The 24,674-nt window shown below is 41.8% G+C and overlaps 1 protein-coding gene across 1 annotated transcript; it reads right to left on the bottom strand.

Annotated features, from left to right (window-relative positions):
- Window positions 1–388: 388 nt before the first annotated feature.
- chp2 (calcineurin-like EF-hand protein 2) lies at window positions 389–23,779 on the bottom strand. Its single transcript, XM_069710541.1, has 10 exons — window positions 23,586–23,779; window positions 22,276–22,327; window positions 17,563–17,668; window positions 4,912–5,137; window positions 2,848–2,920; window positions 1,847–1,927; window positions 1,482–1,606; window positions 1,313–1,374; window positions 1,029–1,151; window positions 389–823 (listed from the first exon to the last, which is right to left on the bottom strand). Exons 4-10 carry the CDS (start codon window positions 4,976–4,978, stop codon window positions 770–772), a joined length of 585 nt encoding a protein of 194 aa, XP_069566642.1. The 5' UTR covers window positions 4,979–5,137; window positions 17,563–17,668; window positions 22,276–22,327; window positions 23,586–23,779; the 3' UTR covers window positions 389–769.
- Between the last annotated feature and the right edge of the window lie 895 nt (window positions 23,780–24,674).

Below are 24,674 nucleotides of genomic sequence, written 5' to 3'. Positions count from 1 at the left end.
AACACTTACACCCTAGAAATGTATTACTTGGGAACAACATCAAGGTAAAATAAGAGGCTTTTTGGTTTGTGAATTTGAGCCCACAAACAGCAGGAAGGATAATAAATCCAGAAGGAAAACAGAATCAGCTTCAGACTGATGAGGTTCCAACGGATATTTAATTTCCTACTCAAATAAAAACATCTGAAAGCTCCTAATTTCCTCCAGATGTTTGACACCACTGGCTGCCGGGCCGGAGAAAAAGCTTTGGCAACAGCTCCACCTGGTGGCGACACATCGAGAATACACCGCTGTCAGTAAAGGGTTAATACACACAGGAGAGCATTGATTATTGAGGACTCCTTTTAAAACGGATGTCAATGAAGCTCACTGATGCAGGATAATTGTATAAAGTTGATCATTTATTCATTAGGACACAAGTCAGTGCTCAAAAGTTCAATCACAGTTCACACAAAACTCATAACAATAAATACATGGTGACCAGCTGAAGCGGGGGACACATTTTGAAAGGGGACCAGACTCCAAACCAACAGGTGTTGGTGGAGTCCAGCACCAAACAGAAACTTATTTAAACCATATTTTTTTATTTACTGGTTTCTAATCGAGGGCTAACGAGCTCTTCTATTCGATTCTATTTTTTTCGTCTTTCGGTGCTGATGATGCGGCGTCAGAACATTCGACTCCTTCGACAGTAAAGATCGTGTACAAAAACTGGTTCGTGATTTACCCACTTGGTCATTTTCTTGCTGCCGTTTCCTCTTTTCCATCTTTATTTCAGGAAGCGGATACTCATCTTGTGATCGATGTTGACTTTCTCCAGAGACTGAAAACAAATAAAAACCCTTCTTTTAGACGTTTTAACGCTGACGCTGCAGAAGAAAGACATAAATAAATAAAAGTTCATTTCTTCTGTTTAATATGTACATCGCAGAGTATTTTGATACTATAACATTGAGAAAGATGTCTGTGTTGATGTTAACATTGGACTGGATGTGAGAAAGAGTCTGACAGTTCATCGACCGTCTCACCTCTTTGAACTCGTTGAAGGAGATGGCGTCGTCTCCGTCCAGGTCGGCCTCCTGAATGGCTCGCTCAGCGATGCTCTGCAGCTGCTCCTCCGTCACATGCATCCCCAGCATCGCCTGCAGCACCTGTCAGTCACAGAAGCAGCCAATCGCTGAGCATGTTGAGACGACTTGCGGCGTACCTCAAGGCTCGATTCTGGGCCCCTTTTTTCATTTCTATGTAGACGATGCACACTTTTATTTATTTATTTTAGGATTAACTGTCTTCCAGTTTAATAGTTACCGACCTGAAGAAGCTCCACTCTGGAAATCTTTCCATCTCTGTCCTGATCGTACAGCTGGAAGGCAACTGAACACAAACAGTTTCTAAATTAATTTTCTTTGAAGTAAAGAGAAGTAAAAAGTGTCAGAAAGATTTCAGAACTACAAACGCAGAACAAAGCACATTGCGCTGACATTTGAGCTTCCCGGTGCTGCTGTTGGCCGGCTCCGGCTGCGCTCCGTCTCCGCTTCGGTTCGAGTCGTTGGGACGGAAATGAGCCAGAATCCGGACAAAGGAGGGAAAGTCTACCGTTTCCTGTCTAGAGAGTGGAAGGGGCCAAGAAAGGGAAATATTTCCTGTTACAAGCAATCAAGGACAAACAATCAAGTGTCAAGTCCAAACCTTGGTAAACTCAAAGACTTGATGTTTTTCCCTGAAAGTTTGGGTTCACATCGTCAGAAACAAACCCTAATCAAACGTAACAGAAAGCAACGGCAGCCTGGATGAAACTCAAAACAGCGGTATTGTTCTTTAATAAGTGACGTGCAGGCTGCTGTACCCCGGAGAGAAAAAGGCATCGACGATTCGGTCTCCGATGGGGTTGAAGGCCAACTCCGTAACTTCTCTGAAATCCTCCGGCCTGGAACACACAGAGAGATCAACGGTTTCTAGGATTGCAACTGAAATAACTGACATCAGTACGACACGGGAAGCATTTTAAACCACCAGAAAATCTGTTAGCTGGAGCAGTTTTTATTATCTCACCTGCTCCTGAAACAAAACCCATTTAGATACTTTGCTTTTAATGCAGCTAGTTTTTAGGCAGTTAATAACCACAGACTGTAAACAAAAGTGGCTCTGAAAAATGGTTCTGATCCAGAAGTGTCTTCAGCTGCAATACCAGCGAGTGCCACTAGAGGTCGGCTCCAAAAAGCCTCCGGCTCCATAGACTCCCATTCAACTTCTCTCATCAAATCCAAAGTGAATAAAATGTGTCCATCAGTTATCTCGGTGTTGTTAGCTAAAGTCACTCCTTCTTCTTAGTTTTCTGGAGGTCCATCTGAAAATAATCCCTCATTCATTAGAAAAGAAGATTCCAAGAAGACCTGTTTTTGGGGGCGTGTCTGTTTGATTGACAGGCCTGTGGTGCAGTCAGGTTACAGCTATCGGTGGGCGGGACGTAGTATCGTCAGGTTTCCGATCAGAACAGTCAGATCCATCGCTGGCTCCTCCCCCAGCTCGTCCAAATATGGTCACTTCCTGCTCCAAACCGCTCTGAACTAACAAAGATGGTGACGGACAGAATCTGAACTGGAGGATTCATAACGTTCACAAACCAACGATGACATCACTGATGGTTGATGACGTCACTGATGGTTGCTGCTTGGTTACAACACCCTGTAAACTGTAAACCGCCCAGCGATGAAGGTCACCGTTTGATGACAGAACCACTTCATCTGCAAACAACAGAGATCCTGAGACCCCAAACCGGACACTCTCCCCACTGTGGAAGTCACCGAACAGGATTGGTGACAGCGGGCGTCCGGTCCGTCCACTAACCTGAGTTCGCCGATGTCGTCTTTGTCCAGAAACTTAAACCTCTCGTAGAGGCGAAGGAGATGGGCGGCGGAGACTGAAACACAGACAACGTTCGATTGATTACGGACGAATCGACCGCTTATCGTGTTAATAAAGTGAAACAGCTGAAATAGTTCTTTACCAGTAAACGTCTCTCTGTTTGTGTATCTTTGCATATTTTAAATATATTCAGGTGTTAAACCTTTAAATTAAAGGCCTCCTGAACTCCTGCAAAAACGTTTCATTTCAAGACTATCTTTTAGATTTCTTGTACCCTTTTTCAAATGTTTTCTTTAAACATGTAACAGTTTTTTTTATGGATTTTGTTGGTTTTATTATAAATATCTGAGCATGTTTTTATTGGTTTTATAGATTTTATTATGTTTTCTATCAAAATATAAACATGTTTTTAATGGATTTTTATTTGTTTTATTATCATATTCTGTAAATATCTGAGCATGTTTTTTAATGGTTTTACTATGTTTTCTATTATCCTTTTTAAGGATTTTATTCTGAGTCTACGTTGGGTTGAATGTGGTCCTTTGCTACGAGCTCATCCGGACCTGACAAGATTTATTCTCATGAGAATAAAGTTCAATCAGGAGCAGATATTGTTGCAACGCAGACATTTGAAAGTAGAAAGCTTTAGGCCTCAAAGAAGGTGTTAGGCTAGTGTTGAAAGCTCTGGGAGAATCTTTACATTTAGAATATTTTAAAATGAGCTGCAGGATGGACAAAGAGCTCGTCGGTAAAGAGTAATCAGCGAGGACCGTTCAGGGCGTCGACACAGATGAACAACAGATGAGGACTTCAACAAGATGCAGTCGGCTGCTATCAGAGCGCTCAGACTGAAACCACCAACACACACACACACGAGATAAACACACACACACACACACACACACACACACACACACACACTGGTGTAGCTATCAGCTGAAAGGGGCCCATGTAAGACAGTTTCCAAAGTAATAATGTGTTTAGTGGAATTTGTTTGTCCGACGAGTCTTTTAACACAAATATTTAACAACTTATATTATTCAGAGTTTCGTTTTGTCCCATCGTGGACGTCAGGTCCCCACAACATGAGTAAAACATGTAAACAAGGATCATTATGGAAAAATTGGGAGATTTTCTACTCAGGTGCACAAATCGTTTTAACTGAATTTTCAAACATCATCAGCATGAAACTGGTTTAATTTGAATGAATATTTATTCACAGAACTGAAACACACGCTTTGTTTTTAATTTATATAATTACTATAAGTTATTTTAGAATATAGATATAATTTTGAGCAAATATCTAACATGAATTTAATTTTTCTATATTTATTACTAAATAACAAACAGATGGATAACTTGCAGGCACTAAAGTGTGAAACAACTTTAAACACACAATTTCATTTAAAGGAGAATTACTGCAAAACCAAATTCAATATTTGAGGCCAAAACCAGAACCTAATCAGAGAAATATTAAAAACTAATTTATACAGATTTTACAAAAAAAATGATGAAAGCTTCTCATTTCTATATCTTTATGCATGGGTGCAAATCTAATTATTTTTAACCTCATATTTAGCATTACAAATATAGAAAATTGTTGTGGCAAGCAGATATGAGGGCATCTTAGTATTTATTTAGGCATCTATCTCATTAAGCAAAATAAACACAGTATAAAATTTCTCTTTGTAAATTCATAATATTAGATTTCATGTATATTTTTGGAAATTGTTTAGAGATTTTTGTACATGTGAATAAACAGAGGATGTGTGTGTGTGAAACCACCATCATTAAGTCAGAGTTATTAAAGGTAAACAGGTGCGAGCCTCCTTCATGTCAGCTGCACTTTTCTGCAAACTTTAAAAACTCCTCAAACTTGAACTGTGTTCAGATTCAAGTGAAACGTGAGAAGCTTCACGAGATAAAACATCGTTACAGTTATCTGGAGCTGATCTGTTTTCTGTTCTCGTTTCCCCACAAACTGTTTTCTTTCGCCGTCAGATTTTATAAACAAGCATCCAAAAGTGAAACAAACGTTGGACTCACAGCCGGTTTCCCGCATGAGCTGCGGGCCGTGTGGGATGTCCTTGATGCTGGAGCTGCTGCAGCCCATCGTCCTGCTGCTGCAGGTTCACTGCATGTATCTGCTCTCAGTCCCACCGCAGACATGATGACAGACAGGCCGCCCAGCCTATCACTGTTCAGCCAGCGGGCACTCGCCGACCAATGGGAGTCCTCGATCCGCCCACGAACACGGAGTCTACCGGATCTTCTGAGGTTTGAAAAAGAAGAGGAAATAAAAACAGGCTCATTCTGTGTTTTGCTGTTTTGTTTTTTTTACACTGAAAAGTTGTTGGAACATTTAAACGAGCCGGGACCAGATTTAAATTTAATCTGAACTTTTGTTTTTGCTGCAGGCTTCACGTTAAAGAGGTCGTTACGCTTTATTTCGGCCTGCTGCGTTTTCCCGTTAGTGAGGTCGGGCTAGCGTTAGCTCCCGCCAGCTCTCCAACAAACACGGGAATCAGTTGAAACTTTCAGTCGGACTGAAAAGGAAACAAATTTGGATTTCAGTCCATCAAACAATGTGTTTATGACGCAACATGTTCAGTTAGAGACGTATTTGTGTCCACCTGAAAGTTGGCTCAGTTTTTGGTCTCCACCAGTCCCCAAAGACAAATATGTTAAATACCCGTCTATGCTGCTCTCACGGTGTCCGTCTGAGCAGGTCGCGTGCAGATGTTTTGTTTTGTTTTGTTTTGTTTTTTAAGCAGCTGCTTCTCTGAAAACATCTGCCTGCTGGCCTCAGAAACAGCCGGAGACTAAAGTCCACTGGACACCAGATGGAGCCATTTCCACATACATACACTCTGACCAGTGTCCTCACCACTGCAAAACACTGCACTCGTATCTCAGAGAGCAAATGGAGCAGCAGATTTTGTTCCTCATTTCTAAACAGAATATATGTATTTTTTTGTGTGTGTAAGCAGATGAATTTAAGTGTATTAATATATTGGCAATAATCCCAAATCCTCCTCTAACTGATTACTTTTTTTAATGTATTATTTGTTAGTTGTGTTCCACACATTTAGTACATTTTGTTTAAGATATGTATTTTTTTCACTGGATGAACCTTCAGGCAAAAAAACATGAAAAGTCAATCGAAAGTAAGTTCGATTTTTATCAAACTCTTATCAAAGGTCAAGAATGAACATCCAGGTTTGTCGGACTTGTGGAAAACATGAACTGACTTTGTACTTCAGGGGAGAAATTTATGCTTTTTGAATGGGAGTCTATTGGAGCCAGAGTATTTTTTGGAGCCAGCCCCTAGTGGCCCTCGGTGGAATTGCGTTTTAAGGCTCTTCAGCATCGGCTTCACTTTTCAGACCCGCAAGCTACGTCCATGCAGGATTATGAGTGATAGAGATATCCTGAAGACATATTTGATTTTAGAAAGAGTTTTTTTTTTTAATATATTTTGCTTTACTATGCACACGAGAAGAGTCCAAATCAACGGCGCCCTCTTGTGGTATTCACGATGTGTTTGCTGACGTTTACAGAAAGGTCAGAGGTCATGGAAGCTCATGTTTGGTTGGATGCTGAGCTAATATATTGTTATTTTATTGATGGAGAGTTTGTATTTATAACTTATATAACAGCCGACATCTGAGGAAAATGTTGATCTTCCCAACGGCCTTGTCTTTTCCCTCTGTGGTCTTTGTATTCCCTGCATTACGTTACCCACGTTTTTACGACTTGAACTCCGAGCATATGACTTCCCGTGTTGTAACCACGAACTCACCAGTTCCATTTGAACGCTGTTATAAACTTTGTGATTTTTTCAGCTGTCTTTACTGATGTTGTTCTTCCCTTCTGCTGTTACCGAGCTCAGTGTGATTTCAATGGTGTAAAACGCAGAGGGCTGGAGCAGCTGTTGGTCCGTCCTGATGATGGCTTAATGGGCCAAAAGGTCAACATTACATCTTTAAACATGTTTGGTGGTATTTTATGGCTTGTCACAGCATTAAAAATGGGTGTATATTAATAGCATTTGTGTGCAGTACTTTCATGTTTTCACCAGTTGTAACTCAGCTTCTGCTTCTGGATCTTAACCCACTTTTAATGAGTGGAGTTGGCGGGCTGTCAGAGACTTCGCATTCCTCTCTGGTACCACGTACCGCTGTCTTATCAGCTCTGCTTATCCCAAGAAGAAGTAGAAGTTGCTTTTTTCATTCTTCCCTCTTTTCTTCCTGAAACCATGTGAACAGTAAACACCTGAAACTGATAGATTTTAGTCGCATCAGTGCCCAACTGTGCAACACGGGAAGCATTTTAAACCACCAGAAGATCTGTTAGCTGGAGTACTTTTCATTATCTCGCCGGCTCCTGAAACAAAACCCATTTAGATACTTTGCTTTTAATGCAGCTAGTTTTTAGGCAGTTAATAACCACAGACTGTAAACAAAAGTGGCTCCGAAAAAATGGTTCTGATCCAGAAGTGTCTTCAGCTGCAATACCAGCGAGTGCCACTAGAGGTCGGCTCCAAAAAGCCTCCGGCTCCATAGACTCCCATTCAACTTCTCTCATCAAATCCAAAGTGAATAAAATGTGTCCATCAGTTATCTCGGTGTTGTTAGCTAAAGTCACTCCTTCTTCTTAGTTTTCTGGAGGTCCATCTGAAAATAATCCCTCATTCATTAGAAAAGAAGATTCAAGAAGACCTGTTTTTGGGGGCGTGCGTGTTTGATTGACACACTGCTGGCTCCTCCCCCAGCTCGTCCAAATATGGTCACTTTCTACTCCAAACCGCTCCGAACTAGCAAAGATGGTGACGGACAGAATCTGAACTGGAGGATTCATAACGTTCACAAACCAACGGGTGACGTCATTGTTGGTTGCCGCAGGTCTTTTATTTCTATGTTTCGAGCGCTCTTTGACGTCTTGACGTTTTACAGGAACACAAGTTACAAAAAGACGGTCTTCGCGAGCACGTTGTTCATCGTGACGTATCATCGCCCACCGTTCCGTCTCCGTTTCCTAGAATCCACACCCTCCTCCGCCTCCTCAGCCTGGAAATGAAAGTGCAGGTATGTTCAATCTGTGCCAACAGGTGACAGGTGACACGTGGGCGGATAAATGGGTGACAATTAAACAAAAGGCCACATGCCGCTGCAGCCACGCCAAAGGCAAATATAACTGTTCAGTTCTTCTGTTTCAGCTCCACTCTCCTGATTTACTCCTTTCATCTCAGTTAAAGCAAAACTAGGAAACCATGACAAACCATTTAAAAGTGAGGTGGGAGAAAATATTTGTGTTCATCCTTTTCTGTCCTTTCCAACCTTTTGGGCTTTTCATTTGAAATTTAAGATGGCTCTGCTTCTCAGGCATTTTGATGATGACAGAGCAAATAATCAGAAGATTAATACGAGGCACAATCAATAAGTTCAGAGACTTCCTGTTGTGCACCGTGAATTCATCCCCCAGGGTCAGACTGTCAACACCGAGTTCTACCGGGAACCTTCTGAGGTTCCGTTCTGGTTTCGGACTTTTTTTATTTTTTTTTATTTTATACACTTTATTAATCCCTGAGGGGAAATGTCTTCACTACAGCAGGGGGGCTCTCAGGGGGGGCTCTCAGGGGGGAGCTGCTGCAGCAGGCTGCCACTAGCGCGGCGCCAGGTAACCTGACCTGAGGTGCATGTTTTTGGATGATGGGAGGAAGCCGGAGAACCCGGAGAGAACCCACGCAAGCACAGGGAGAACATGCAAACTCCACACAGAAAGGCCCAGGACCGGATTCAAACCCGGAACCTTTTTTGCTGTGAGGTGACAGTGCTAACCACTGCACCACCGTGCCGCCCGACTTCTTTTCTGCTTCGTAGTCTTCAGGTCAGTCTGGGTTTTGTGCTTCCTGTTTTGAAATGACTCACCGCTGGTGTCTCCTCTTGTTTTCACTTCCTGTCCGTTGTAAGATTGTTGGCCCCGCCCCCTGATTAGTTTCACCTGTCCTTCGTGGTCCTTCCCTCCCTGCTGTATTTAGTCTGTGTGCTCTTCTTCCCTCTTTTGTCGGTGTGTTTCAGTTACCTGTCTGCTGCTGCGTCTTTTCAAACCCAGGGAGCACAAACCACCTGAACTGTGGCGCCATGGCAACTAGGTTTTCCCGCCCGTAGAGTTCAGCTTCACCTGCAGAATTTCACTGAAAGAGACACAAAAACCAACCAGAGTGAGTCTTAAAATGACCACAAATAAACGAAACAAACAAAAAACAGATGCTTATCAGCGCGGCTCGGTGGCTGAGCGTGTCCGCCCTCCCATGCGAGTGATATTTGACCCAAATGAAACTATTAGCTAGTGATAAACCATTTCCAGGAACACTTTACTTCATGTTTATCATGTGAGTGGGTGAAATATGTTGATTGCAGAGTTGTTATTCCTGTAACTATTGTGTCATACTGGAGGACAGCTAATGCGACATTTGTGCCAAGAATTAATGGCTGTATGATGGTCTGATATTCTCCCCACTTTTGCAACCATTTTTCTGTGTCTCTGGCACAGGAAAGCACCGTCTCTATTCTTAATCCCGCCCCTAAAATTCTGGTCGATTGTTTCCGTAACTATGGAAACAACCGCCAACACAGCAGACCTCTCTGATTGTAAATCTGAGCGGTGGTTCAGACGTCAGCAACAAGGCCACAACTCAAAGTGCATGATTAGAAAAAAACAGGGTAAATGCAATTACAGCTCCGCCCACTCTGGTTGATTGACAGATGGATTTATTGACAGGTGTTGATGGATTTGCGAATCACAGGCCGATTCAGCGACAGTTCTGCTCTGCTGTTCGGCCTCGCAGGGCTTTTGTCCCGGCTGTCACAACCAATGAAACTGAATGCATGTCAGAGGGGGGTGTGTGTGTGTGTGTGTGTGTGTGTGTGTGTGTGTGTGTGTGTGTGTGTGTGTGTGTGTGTGTGTGTGTGTGTGTGTTTGCTGGCTGAGATCCAGCAGGAAATGAATGAGGTTTTCCTGGCTGAGTGAACTCTGACTCCCCTTTAACTCCCTTGACAGCAGACTGGCTCTGATTCAGACGGACAGTTAGCACACAGAAGCTTAGAAAGACCACAAAAAAAAAACTCAATTCAGCAAATATTATTATTGATAAGACAGAAATGAAACCAGTCTAACAACCAGGCTTGGACTGTGTCTTTTCATACCTTAAGGCCTTCCAACATTTCAGTACAGTGTCATTAACTACAGCGTCACAAAGATCCAACACATTTCCGGTGCTTTAGGGGTTTAGGTTCTTGTCCATTATCATCAGGGATGATAAACAGCTAATCACTTAACAAGATGACAATGAGCCCAAAGTCACAGTCAGAGTGAACTGTTTTGATCAACATGAACAACGAGGACTCGTGCAGCTGATGGTCTGAACCCCACAGAGGCCTGATGTCAGTCTGGATCACATGAAGAGACAGAACACACCGAGACAAACTGAATCCACAGAACAACTGGGGCACTTTCTCCAAGATGCAGCTAATCTGAGGTCAAGTCGTCCAAAATCAGTCCTAAACCGAGTCTATAACTAGTTTTAAATCGGCACAAAACTAAGGCCCAAAATAGTCCAAAACTAATCCAAGTCAAAAAATAGCTGTGGATGAAAACGCATCATCTTCGGGATGAATAATACTACACATGGAGGATTATATGTGTATCTGTTGACTTCACCTCATTGACCATGTGGTTCTGATAAAGGTCATCGAACATTAGAGCAGATGACAGGAAGAATATTGACGGTCCTCCTGTTATCTTTGAGAAGTTCGAACTTTCCAAACCAACAAGTTCGAATTTTGTGTACTTGTTGAGTCTTCAGAAACTCCTGTTCTCCCTGAGGCTGAAGACGTGTCAGAGGATCAGAGGACTGCTGGACTGGTTGTCCTGGTCGGCTCCCAGTGTGACTGTAAATCAGACCAACCTTCTATCAGCATAAAAGCCTGAAAAAATGTGTCTCGTTAAAACTTTTTTTTTTTTAAAGTATGTGAGGAATGTGATTATATAACTGTGCCATTGTTTCCAGAGACAAATGAGAGGTGAAGGCTGGCAGTCCAGCTTCTACCAGGAGAGACGGAGAGGAGGAGGAACGTCCCACTGAGTCCACGCCGGCTGGTAATGAGACCGAAAATTCCAGAGAGAGAAAGGAGTTGCTGGATCAACGAAAGGTTGCAGCAACTTATTTAACTTTAACACGCACGGTTACATCTGAAGTCAGACACCTGGATGGTAAAACAACATTTGTCAAAGAGAAGACCACCATCAGGACAAAATGTTGGAAGGCATGCTGTCGGTGTACTGGCCACAAATCACAGTCGGAGCCTGTCACCTGCAGCTCGTCTGATTATAAAGGAGATTCATATTTATTTATGTTTATTTCGATGCTAATTTCTGAAAAAACCCACATTGCACTTCCTTCCGGTTACCTTCTTCACAACAAGGCCAGTAAAGCGCTTTTAACGGGAAGCTATAGCGGTATCTTTACACAGTTCCAACCAAGTGGTAACCACCAGTTCAGATTCTGTCCGTCACCCCCCCCAAAATAAAATACCCAGCTTTGTGGAGGCCAGCAAACTCTGACGACAGAGGGATAGGTAATAACAACAAAAGAACTTGTGTAAAACATTCTACGGGATTTCAGATGACAAATGGGTTTGTTTCTAATCCTGCAGCTGCATCATGACACTCTAAACAGGCAGATTTCACTCTGGCACCACAACAATGAAGTTTGTGACTCAGACAGAAGTTCTGCCCACTGACGTCCAACACTGTTAGAGCAGTAGATGTCACCGGTGCACACACACATAGACACATACACTAGTTAATTATCTAAAAGTAGATTGTTTCTGGTAAAATGCCTTTATTGTGTAATAAAGATTGATTTGGAAACTACATTCCACGGGTGTTAGTTTAGTTTCTGAATTACAAATGTGGCCTAAACGGAGGTGACTGAACTACAAACTGTCAACACTTGAGAACAACAGGCTGGATATGAAACTTGACTGGATTGTGTCCTGTGTTTCTTTTTCGACCTGAAATTTAAAGTTAACTAGCTTTTCTGTGTCTTACAGCACTTGCGACTCACTAGATTCACAATCTGTTTTTTTTTTTAGTCATCTGCAGCATCGGTTCATCGGTCCGCCACCTTGGGCCGAAACATTTCCGATATTGTTGGATTAAATGTCAGACCTGCAGCACAATCATTAGATAAAATTTTAAACTGTCGTATATTATACATGAAGTCAGGTCTTTGTGGCATTTGTCCCGCCCCTCCATCACTGTGATTGGACGGCTGGGTAAAAAGTAACAGTGACGAGCGCAGCGTTTTGCCCAAAGTTGAAAATCTCAGCGAGCAGAAAAAAAGCCTCATCACGCTGTGGCGCTCCCATTAACAGTAATAAATACTCTGCGCTCAGGGAAAAACTCTTTGGTGGCCACGGGCCTTTAGTACCACCGAACCAAAACTAGGAGCTAAAGGAAGACAAAAAGGTCTGAAGAGATTTAGAAAATTCTCTAAATTGGTTTCCTTTCACGTTCTAGATCGAGTCATTGATGCATTCATACAGTTTTGCTTTTAGTCACGTTTCCTCAACACAACCTTTTCCTGCTGCCGCTGTATCTGTTGAGTTTTGGGATTGTTCTCAACCGTTATTTCATCACAAAAACTAAAGCAGATAATTGTCTCTTTAAAAAGATTCTGATCTGGATTCAGTTTCCTGGCTGAAAAACCCCAAAGCCTCCGCCACCACCTCTTCCTCTTCCTCCTCCTCATTCTCGGGAGTTTCCACTTACGCTGAGCCCTAAAGAAGTTTTTCTATTTCTTTTTTCACCTTCGAGATTAAACATCTGATTTACTGTAAGTAAATACATTTAAAGACTTGATAAAAGATTTGCGCCAATCGTCCAGATCCAGATTTCCCTTCCCTCTTGCTCACCAGCTTTTCCGCCAATGACTCATCGCCCTTTTGAGCACCACCACTAAAGTTGGAAGGATGAAAGATGAAGATATGAAATTTAAAAAAAAACAAGTAAAATTTCCAGCTTTGTTTCAGTTTTATTTATTGAGGATTATGCCAATGTTTTGGTTTAGTTTCAAACAAATAAAAATGTGATTCTTGGTCCCATTTCAGCTGAAATCTATTCTTTGTTAACGTGATGATCTGCTGCGGAAATAAAATCAGAAATACTTCTTCGTTTTACAGGTCAGAACTTTTTACGAATCCAAAAAGTCTTTTCCAGGTTTACATGAAAATATGATTGATTTTTGATGCTGTCTGAATTTTTTTACCCAAACGATTCCAATTCTGAGACGATACAACGATCAAAATAAAACTAACTTTGAGACACAGATTCTCCAAACAAACCAACATATAGAAGCTCAACTCCTCACATAACACCAAGAGAACACTTCATTGTTTGAATAAACTTAACTGAAATAGGGAAAAAAAATTATTTATATTTTAGGGAATATGCAAAAATGTCTACATAAGCACAGTTAAAAAACTGAAACCTTTTCATTGCATCTGTATAAGAGACCTTCCTAAACAAATTACATGTCACATAACTGTAATTAGCTGTCTGTATAACCAAATCTCTTCATCTGTAAAAAATGAAAGCAGTAATGGTGGATGTTTGTGGTCCATTGTAATGAAAAGGGGAAATAATCAATGTTATTCTTTCGAAATGAATCTTTCTTTGAAGTCCGATCCTAACTATGTTAAAACCACCACTCAGGGTGGAGAGTTCAGAGTCTGTTGTGATGACTTCATTTAACAATCAGAGTTTGGAGTTTCGTTTCATTTCATTTCAAGCTGTAAAGTTTGACCTTTGTCTTCAGAGAAAATCAGACCCACCTCAGCCACAAAGCTGCTGGCTGCAGGCCAGATCTGTGCAGCACAACAGGTTACTGCAAGAAACCTCTGGAATAATCCAGGTCACACAAGTAAAGCAAAAACAATAATAACTCAAACATGTACTTTCTGTAGTCGAACTTTACGATGCACCTCTTTCAGAGCGTACAAAGCTGTGAAGTTCACTGTGGACACGGTTATGTTTCTAAAACACAGTTAGTCAAACAGCAACACTTCAAGCTACAACAACCAAAACCAGCTTCAATCAACCAGCAACCAGCAGCGACGTCATCGTTGGTTTGTGAACGTTATGAATCCTCCAGTTCAGATTCTGTCCGTCACCATCTTTGTTAGTTCGGAGCGGTTTAGAGCAGGAAGTGACCATATTTGGACAAGCTGGGGGAGGAGCCAGAGGTGGATCTGACCGATCTGATCGGAAACCTGACGATACTACGTCCCGCCCACCGATAGCTGTAACCTGACTGCACCACAGGCCTGTCAATCAAACAGACACGCCCCCAAAAACAGGTCTTCTTGAATCTTCTTTTCTAATGAATGAGGGATTATTTTCAGATGGACCTCCAGAAAACTAATAAGAAGGAGTGACTTTAGCTAACAACACCGAGATAACTGATGGACACATTTTATTCACTTTGGATTTGATGAGAGAAGTTGAATGGGAGTCTATGGAGCCGGAGGCTTTTTGGAGCCGACCTCTAGTGGAACTCGCTGGTATTGCAGCTGAAGACACTTCTGCTTCAGCCTCATTTTTCAGAGCTGGAAGCTTCGAACACTTTTATATCCAGTCTGTGGTCATTACTGGCTTTGATTACCCGCTTCATTAACATATTGATCTCAGATCACGAAGCCAACACCAGGAGTAAATGATCAGACTTCATTGTCCCAAAACTGCCTCCCAGAATAACACACAGGCATTTCCTGACCTGACGCTCTTATCAGCAGAACAACACAACTCGTGAGACAATTAGTGTTCCTAAATTCTCTCTTATCTTGTGGCTGCATTTAAGCATGGAAATAACTTCAGGGAACTATTGTGGTTGTTGGTAGGAAACAGGAAGTCAACGGTGGTCTCCTGCATCAAGAAGTGCTAGTTACTGGACACATCCATCCATTCATCCATCCTCCTCCTCCCCCCACTCTAACAATCTTTAACCATTTTCTCTTTCGCTATCGGCAGACAAGAATGTGATATTTCAGGTGTTTTGTTAAAACAGCTACTGTAATGCGGGGAATTTTTCTTCGGAGCACACTCATCTCCCAGAAAGGATTTACATCCTGAAAAATTCAGCAGTTTCAAAAAAATTTAAATTGCAGTTGAAGGGGAATCTTTGATTGCTTTTTCTACAGTTTCTGAAAGCTTGACTGTTGAAACTGGCTGCATAAATCATCTGAAAACTGTTCGTGTTGATGGAAAGTCCGGTCAACGTGTTAACAAGAAACACAAACCTGAGAACAGTGATTCATCCGATTTGTTTGTTAGTTGCACTGAGCTCTGCCAAGTCTTAATAGTTTCTGTTGAAGTGAAACAGTGTTTTTTTTTTGGACAAGAACCACTTAATCAGTGCAACATCTCACATATAAATATTAAAAGAAAGATGAAAGTTTTCAAAGACGAATAAATAAAAGAAGTAAATCAGACCTTTTTTTTAGGTGATGTAACCTCTTTTTGTGGTTTTCTGCAAAGAAGTGGTCAAAATCCAAAACCATTATTGTTATATGTTTTCTGGTGGAGTTTTACTTTGTAATTTAAAATCATAGAAAAATGCTGATATTCGCACGGCCTCAACTTTTCCCTCAGCCGTTAAGCCTTCGTATTTCCTGCAAGATATTATGCAACTGCTAGCTTGCTAAATTAGTTTCTGGGGCTTTTTGTAACACCATTCATGTTGCTATGGCAACTAGGCCTGGGCGACATGCACAAAAAATCAAATATCTGGATATCAATACTGCAATGAAGATCTTTCGGAAGATTATTGGTGCTTTGACAAAATCTTCACATAATGTCGTCTTTATAACCAGAAAGACAATAATTATGTCGTATCGTGATACTACGATATAAATCTAAGACAATATCTGCTCTCACGTCACGATATGATTAAATATCGGCATATTTCACAGTCCAACGGCAACTCAGGACATAACCACTCGAATACGCAGCATACTGTCAGACACGTGATTTCCTATGTCGTAACCACGAATTCACGAGTTCCATCCGAAGGCAGTGATTCGCTCCTTCAGACTCTGATGTTGGACACAACACATCATGTTTTGTGCTTCCTGTTGAGGTTTTTTTGGTGGTCGCGGGATGTTTATTCCATCGTTGATAACAGTTTTGGAGTCACACTGCTGTGCTCATACAGTAAGTTGCACTGAAAATACCATATTAAGATGAGTCTGTTCAGTCACTTCCTGCGTTTCTGTCACTGTTTTTGACGGGAAAATCCAACTATTGACTTAATAACTCGAAGAATCAGCTGACAGACACGTGACAGCGTCAGTAGAAGTCGAGACTCCGGACAGCCGGGTGGATACCACACACCTATAATATGTCGAAGTAAACACACGAGCTCTGATAAATTCCTCTGCAGTGTAATCTGTGTAGTCAGACAGAAAGTTTGGTAAACTCCAAACACTTCTGAAATGTCATCTGAGTTTTGGTGCCAAAGTAAACAGAGATAAAAAAAAAAAAAAAAAAAAAAGAAGAGGTGGTATCAAACGATGCACCGTTCCTCATAAAGTAAAAAAATTCACTCACCACGCAGGTCAACGATCTTATCAAAGAACTGAATCACAAGTCAAAAAATTACCCCTGAAAAAAACCTAGTCTACAACCTGGAAACAGCTTCGCTACTTTCGTTCATCTTAATGTTTGATCGTATTGGAGTTCAGACCAAAATGTGACTTTTCAACACCTTATTTTGCCCTAAAAATTATAAACTCTATAAGATGTGTTATTTCAGCGGTGAAAAAGAACAAAAAGACTTCACAAGAACTAGAAAATGATGGTGAAAGCGAAAGCATTTGGGTTCATTTAAGCAACAGTTAGCATAAGCAAAAGCAAATTTTTCGTTTTCCTAAAATTTCTAACTTATATTTTGATTCTCTAACACTTTAAGAACTCATTTTTGATTTGCCATATAAATAAGCATATAATAAATATTAATAATTAATTATGCTAATGGTTAACAAAAAGTTATACCTTTTTGTTTCTAGCGGTAATGTCTCCGAACCTCTGACTTTATTGGAATTACCCTGATTTGTTAAAATTAAGGACCTTCAAATGAAATACTTTAACGTATACAATCAATTTAACTGATCATGTACAGCGGGTAAAATAAGTATTGAACACGTCACCATTTTTCTCAGTAAATATATTTCCAAAGGTGCTATTGACATGACATTTTCACCAGATATTGGTAACAACCCAAATAATCCACAAATACACAGAAACCAAAACAAATAAGTTAAGAAATTAAGTTATGTGTAATAATGTGAAATGACACAGGGAAAAAGTATTGAACATTCATATATCGAGTATACAACGTGACATTTTTTTCAGAAACAGTTTCTTTATCAGCAGGTTACGGTAAGATCTGGAAAAACTACAGCAGAACTTTTTATTCCCACCCGATCAAAACTATAATTAAATCAAAACTATAATTAAATTCGATTAAATAAACGAGTCAGTGAAATAGATTTTTTGTTGTGCCGACCGTGACGCCATAGAAATGAAGCTCAACAAATGCTGCGTTCCTTTTGATGATAGTAGAAATAGGCTTACCCCGTCACTCGATGTGTTACACTCTGAAACCTTCAATAAATGGCAGCAAGTTGAATAAGAGACACGACCTGGTCGCAGGAAAAGTTCTCCAGGCTTAAAGGGACCTCTGAAACACAGAAATATAAAGTGCATCAGGCTTCATTACTAACAGCCAGTCAATGTTGGTGTGCACATGGGATTTGTTGATGAGAAAAATTATATCAGTCAAATAAAACCAATAAATTCTACTGAGCCACATGCACGTAATTATAATAATAATTATGAAAACTGCAAGCAGTGATATGCGGGCCCTTGCATGGTGCGTGTCAGGGATCCCCAATGCAGCACAGTTTAATTTTTTTTCCTCGTTTCCTGTCTCCAGCAGGGGGCACTATGACTATTAGCGAATATTACCATACAGATGTCTTCAGGGCGGGACTGTTATCAAAGATGTAATGTTTGAGGAAGATCGGAATATGTTCATAAAAGTTAGTCACTTTCACGGCGAGACGCTCAAAATGGCCGTCACGCCACGGGCATGCCGATCGACGAAAACAAATTCATGATGCCAAGAGACTTTTTTGTACATCTCTGTGATACACCTGTCCAAAGAGTTTGGTGCATGTAGGTGAAACTAGGTGCCGCGGCTGCAGTTTAGGGGGCGCTAGCGAGCCGTTTGGAAAAATTTCAAGTCGGTCTGACAAAATCCCTCAGAGGAGTTCGTTAAAGTACAACGTGCGAATCGCTAAAAATGGCAACTAAATTCACAATGGCGGACTTCCTGTTGAGTTGACGTAATGTTGCAATAGAACTTCTTTGTGCATCTAGGTGTGATACACGTGTCCACCGAATTTCGTGCATGTAGGTAAATGTAGCCGCATCTCTTTAGGGGGCGCTAGCGAGCCATTTGGCCACGCCCACTCGCAACTCTACTAGAATACAACATTTTTCGCCGAAAGACACGTGTGTACCAATTTTCATGAGTTTTTTAATATGATAAAGTCGCCAAAAAGGAAGTTCATTTGTAAGAATAAGGAACGAGAAAAATAATTCCTTGAAGAACAAAAGGGCTTTCGCACCTTCGGTGCTCGATCTCTAATAATAACTGAAGAAACAACCTGCGGGCAGCTGGAAGTCGTTTCAAACAAACATATTTCACAAGCGTACAGAAATGTGGTCTCGTTTCTCCCTGCAGGCTGCAGAGTTGCAGCTTCACACTGATCACAGAGTTTCTGTGGACCGACTACCTGTTCGCTCCTCCTCCTCTTCACCTGCCTGACGTCCTGTCTTGTCGTTATCGACTCGATGCCAGCATCATACCCGTCATTACACAACGCACCTGAGTAAACAAACTCTGCTAAACTTCCAATAAATCTTCTAAAAACAACTGTTTCCTCATGTCAGAGAAAACCTGATGATTCCCAGTAAGAATAAACGGCAGGAATGCAGGAAGACAGGCTTCAACAGGGGGAGTGAAAGTGAAACGGTTTGACGGACTCAAACACACTTGGTCTGAAGACTCGCACTTCAAGCAGACCTCAGCGAGAGTCAATAACACGCTGCAATAAAAACAATAAAAACCCAGATCACTTTCACGCCACATAAATCAGTCGTCAGGTTATCAAATGACAGCAGCGTTTATAAACTTCCAATTTGACATATTTGTAGCTTTTAAATTATTAAATAATTCTGGGAGCTGCATTAGTTTGATGAAGACCTTCATTTACAACCCCAATTCCCAAAAAGTTGGGTCGTTTTGTAAAATGTAAATATAAACAGAATGCAATGATTTGCAAATCGCGTAAACCAATATTTCATTGCAGATAGACTAAAGACAACATATCAAATGTTGAAACTGAGAAATGTTATTGTTTTATGAAAAAAAAAATGCTTTTCTGGAATTTGACGCCAGCAGCACGACTCAGAACAGTCGTTTACCACCGTTTTGCATCACTTCTTTTTACAACACTGTAAATGTTTGGAGGAGACCAGTTTCTGGAATTTTGAATACATTTCAGTGTTTTCCACTTCACCTCAGTCCATCTTTTTTTTTTTCAGATGCAAACAAACGGTAGACACCAGCGGCTCCACACTGAGTGAATCAGCAGACAACACGTGAAGCTTCACAGTTTGGTTGTCAAGCTACCAGATAACTGCAGAGACAGAAACAAGCTGCCGGCAGATTTCAGAGCTGCTGACGTCTCAAACAATCTGACCGCAGAGAGAAATGTGAAGAGACACGAGTTTTCCCCTCCCTGCTGTCCCTCCTGTTGATGTGGGGAAGTTGTCCTCTGGACTCAGCGCCGGGAGAAACTCATCGACAGTGATGGAGTTGTCACTTTGGATCACGGAGTGACAATAAAGACACCGACTCACACTGAGGAATGTCGGCCGGTGCGGTCGGGGCTGCAGAGTCGCCCGGCAGGAGGCGAGCCGAGTCCACGCAGGTCGAACACGCGTCAACGTGGAGGAACTTTTCTGCAGCGACACGACGACGTGTGCTACGAATGAAGTTTGACCGTATTTTTCCCCACTTTAAAAAGGTAGAAAAGTTTTACTCCTGTTTCAGGGTGGGTACTTTCCAAAGACTGTATTCAAAAAAGTGTTCATTGCTTCCCGGTCTGAAAAATGAGGCTGATGCAGCTGCAATACCACCGAGTGCCACTAGAGGTCGGCTCCAAAAAACCTCCATAGACTCTCATTTAGGTCATCTCCTGAAATACAAAGTCAATCAAGTTTTTCTACAAGTTAATTTGGTCCACCTGAAAATAATCCTGTCAGTAATTAGAAAATAAGCTTCAAAAAGCTGCGTTTTTGACGTACTGTTGCCAATCGGATCTCGCCCAAATACGGTCACTTCCTGCTCCAAACCACTTCGAACTAGCAAGATGCTTCATAACGGCCGTTCACAAACCAACGGGTGACGTCACTGTTGGTTGCTGCCCTGCACTTTCCCAGCACTAGAGGGATGTAAGTGTCGTGTGATTGGTTGGTTAGTTAGTATTATGGTCTGAAGTCACAGCGATGGAAGCAGCAACTCCTGAGTTCAACATATTTGCCAGCTCGTTGGCATCATCAGGACTGAAGTAAGAATTATCTGGAATTATTTTAGCTCATTTTGAGATGAAACATTTAAATCTCTTTCATGCAGCAGGAACAACTTTAAAAGCACCGGCTGGAGAGCTGCAGGCCTGCGGGCGTCCGTGACCCCCGGAGCGTTTGATATGCAGGTTCTGCGACTGCAGCGAGGCTCCGGTTGGAGGCCGGTGGGGCCACATAGCAGAGAGGAGCTGAGGCGTGATGAGACTCGCTGCACCTGAACACTCTGCAGGATTATTTGGCTCACGTCCAGACTCTCCGAAACAGCAGCAGCACACACGCCTGATGTTCAACACCGAAACTCCGGCGGACTGCAACAAACCTGCAGACTGCAGCGGAGCTTCAGGCGCTCTCATGTACAACGTGACATTTATTCCTTCAAACTATGAGACCTTCCGACAGTTTGTTAACAGCCTTTTCTGTTGCCAGCAAAGAGTGTTATGTACGAGATCAATAAGTTCAGAGCCTGTCCCTGAACGCAGCGCCGTCTCTGTTGACTGTTTCCAGAGTTTCTCTTCACGTTAAGGTGTTGAACTCAGGTGATGATGTCGAACAGGAGACGACACTCTGAATACTTCCTCATGAAGGTCGCTGTGGTGCGTTCAGGAACAGACTCTGAATTTATTGATCGGCCCGCGTAGGTTATACAGCCTTTAAACTCCTGAAGGAAATGCATACAGTTTCTCAATCATGTTTTGAGTTGATGTAGCGACAGGAAAATAAAAATAAATGAATCGATCCGAACACAGAAAAATTAATGAAATTCTTCTGGCTCTGCTCACATAGTTACACACATACCTGAGACCTGCAGCAGGTGTCTATCAAGCCTGATGTCATCTTTCTTAGAGCTGCCACCAGGACGTGACCTCTTCGCCAACAGGAAGAGGAAACGAGCCGACAGGAAAACGAAGGTTTACCTTGAGGCGGCTTTTTCTTTTTTTTTTTTTTTTTTTTCTAAACACGACGAGTACGAGCAGATTTAAATGACCTTCAGCTGAAGGTCAGCAGAAAGAGGCGAACACGTGAGAGGAAACCAGGAGTAAGAAACGACAGGGAAGTAGGACAGAAAGGAGAAATGTTGGTTTCCTGTATTTATCTTTGTTTTGTCAGCTCATTAAGAGTCTCACTTCATGTCTGTTACTGCGTTCACTACTCCTCAGCACTGCTGTGATTAGACGCTCAAACCAGAGGAAGTGAGAGAGAGTGTGTGTGTGTGTGTGTGTGTGTGTGTGTGTGTGTGTGTGTGTGTGTGTGTGAGTGCGTGCGTGTGTGTGCGTGTGTGTGTGTGTGTGTGTGTGTGTGTGTGTGTGTGTGTGTGTGTGTGTGTGTGTGTGTGTGAGTGTGTGAGTGCGTGTGAGTGTGAGTGTGTATGTGTGTGTGTGTGTGAGTGCGTGTGTGTGTGTGTGTGTGTGTGTGTGTGTGTGTGTGTGTGTGTGTGTGTGTGTGTGTGAGTGTGTGTGTGTGTGTGTGTGTGTGTGTGTGTGTGTGTGTGTGTGTGTGTGTGTGTGTGTGTGTGTGTGTGTGTGTGTGTGTGTGTGTGTGTGTGTGTGTGTGTGAGTGTGTGTGTGTGTGTGTGTGTGTGTGCGTGTGTGTGTGTGTGTGTGTGTGTGTGTGTGTGTGTGTGTGTGTGTGTACCTCCTTTTCTCCTCTTCATCTCTGTATTTTTAGTCCAGCTCTTCCTCCGTCGCTGAAAGACAAAAACAACAACATCCGTGACGAAGTTCGACTTTTTAAAGCAGAAAATTGGTGATAAAAACATGATGACTTTTTTTTTTATTCAAGTCAGAGCAACAGTTCATTTTAATATTAACATTCAGCACTAAGATTTTTGTTTATATATATAAGTATTTATATAAGTTCTTGTACTCCACAAAATCTGCCAGAAAAAGTCTTTCTATATGACAATAGACACAAAATATTACGTACGTGATATAGTACCTGAATATTTAACAGCTCCAATTTCTGTGTTTCCTCTCAGTCAGACTGAAAGTTTACAAGAGATTTGTGTAAAAATGAAGTTTGTTGTGAAAGCTGCACAGAGCTCGAGCTTATCAGCCCTTATATAACGGAGCATATTACTGCGACCCGTTGAACTCGTTTGTTACTCGGTCAGCCTGACCCGTGGAAACACAGCAGACATATTCATGGGAAAAACAGCAGGCTGAAATAAAGCAGAACGACCCTTTAAATGTGTAAGAAGAAGAAAATAATGATTTGATTAACAACGTATTTACGGTCATCTGACGGCGCCCTCTAGCGGACATTAAGTGTTCGTGATTAAAGGAGGAAACGGTGCGACGTGATCACGACTCCAACCTGCTACGTCCCGCCCACCGATAGCTGTAACCTGACTGCACCACAGACCTGTCAATCAAACAGACACGCCCCCAAAACCAGGTCTTCTTGAATCTTCTTTTCTAATGAATGAGGGATTATTTTCAGATGGACCTCCAGAAAACTAAGAAGAAGGAGTGACTTTAGCTAACAACACCGAGATAACTGATGGACACATTTTATTCACTTTGGATTTGATGAGAGAAGTTGAATGGGAGTCTATGGAGCCGGAGGCTTTTTGGAGCCGACCTCTAGTGGCACTCGCTGGTATTGCAGCTGAAGACACTTCTTATGAAGGTATTTTTGTGTCTTTATTATACAAGCAAAAAAACCTGTTTGTAAGTAAAAATATATAAACTGAGAATATATTATTTGCATTGCGAACAAATTTGCTCTCACACTTGGGCTAAATTCTGAGTTATCTGTATTTATATATCAGGTTTCTATTTTGAAAGTCTTTCTTTTTTTGATTAACTTCATTGTATAAAACCTCCCGCAGATATTGCAGACTTCGTCTGATTTAAAAACTACTTTTTTTTTTTACAGGTTTTAAAGTTACAAATAAAGTATTCATCAAACTAAGCAGGAAGTTGTAAGGTGTGATTTCCTACCGTGACCTCTGACCTCCCTGTGGAGGCGGACGGAGACGAGCAGCAGAGGATCCGAGGATTTCACTCTGATGGTTACTGCGCCGGTTTGACGGACAGGTAAAACAGGTGAGTCTCATTACCGGGTTCTTCCTGCGGAGGAGCGGCGTGACCGTGTCCAATCATCACCTCCTCCTGTGTCGCTATAAAACACTCCTTCTGACATTTATATATATCTCACTCTCTCTCTCTCTCTCTCTCTCTCTCTCTCTCTCTCTCTCTCACACACACACACACACACACACACACACACACACACACACACACACACACACACACACACACACACACACCGTCAACAGACTTCTTTTTTTAACCGTTTTATAATCTGCATGTGTAGATCTGCTTCGTTTTTACTTTGTATGTATAAATATAAATATGCATATATAAATATATATTATTTTTCGTGCCCGTTTGAAGCTGCAGCAACACAGTTTAAGAGAACATCAGCAGAAAGCTTCACCGCTAAAACAAAGGTTGGAGGGGCGGGGGCGGGGGGGCAGACATAACAGGAAGAGCACATGGTAAAGATATCAGCAGCCTATAAATCTGCATGCTGAGTATCTGCATGAAACACGAGTCCGATCCGAGAGTCAGTCAAAACATCCTGAGTTCTCTCCGACCTTCATCCCCGACGCGTCCTCATCCTCACCGAGACGCCGCACCACTCCACGCGTCGCGCTACCGCAGAGCGTCCTGCAGGGCGGCAGCAGCGAGCCGAGTATCCGGTGGCCGGTATAAAAAATTATTCAGGATTTTTCTCCAGAGAAGAAACAGATAGTTGCTCATCTGTTTGTGTAAAAGCTGATTAAAAGAAATATTGATTAAGTTCATGTTTGAAAAACATGTTTTTAGGAGCTTAACAGTCACAACTGCATGACTTTATTTAAAGAAAGTGTTTTTTTGCAGCTAAGAAGTGAAGAAAAGTGTTAAAAACTCATGCAAAATGTGTTTCAGGTTGGTTGTGTTTATAAAAAATGTGCAATGCATTGAAATATAATATATCTCATTTTAGACATATTGGGAATTTGCTAACAGTCGGGGCCTCAAAGA

Source organism: Brachyistius frenatus, unplaced genomic scaffold (assembly GCF_029030835.1).
Source record: "Brachyistius frenatus isolate BFR_SWC_R1_liver_20210118 unplaced genomic scaffold, ASM2903083v1 Contig_92, whole genome shotgun sequence".
Taxonomy (NCBI): Eukaryota; Metazoa; Chordata; class Actinopteri; family Embiotocidae; genus Brachyistius; species Brachyistius frenatus.
The sequence above is the reverse complement of the archived record's forward strand: the minus strand, read 5'-3'. Positions and strand labels throughout refer to the sequence as shown.

What these genes read in the sequence shown, in the direction of transcription:
- chp2 (XM_069710541.1), bottom strand. Translation starts at nt 4,978, where the DNA reads ATGGGCTGCAGCAGCTCCAGCATCAAGGACATCCCACACGGCCCGCAG. An exon ending in GATGCCTTTTTCTCTCCGGG is followed by an intron (nt 1,607 to 1,846) that starts GTACAGCAGCCT and finishes TCCACTCTCTAG; the next exon opens with ACAGGAAACGGTAGACTTTC. An exon ending in CAGCACCGGGAAGCTCAAAT is followed by an intron (nt 1,375 to 1,481) that starts GTCAGCGCAATG and finishes GTTTGTGTTCAG; the next exon opens with TTGCCTTCCAGCTGTACGAT.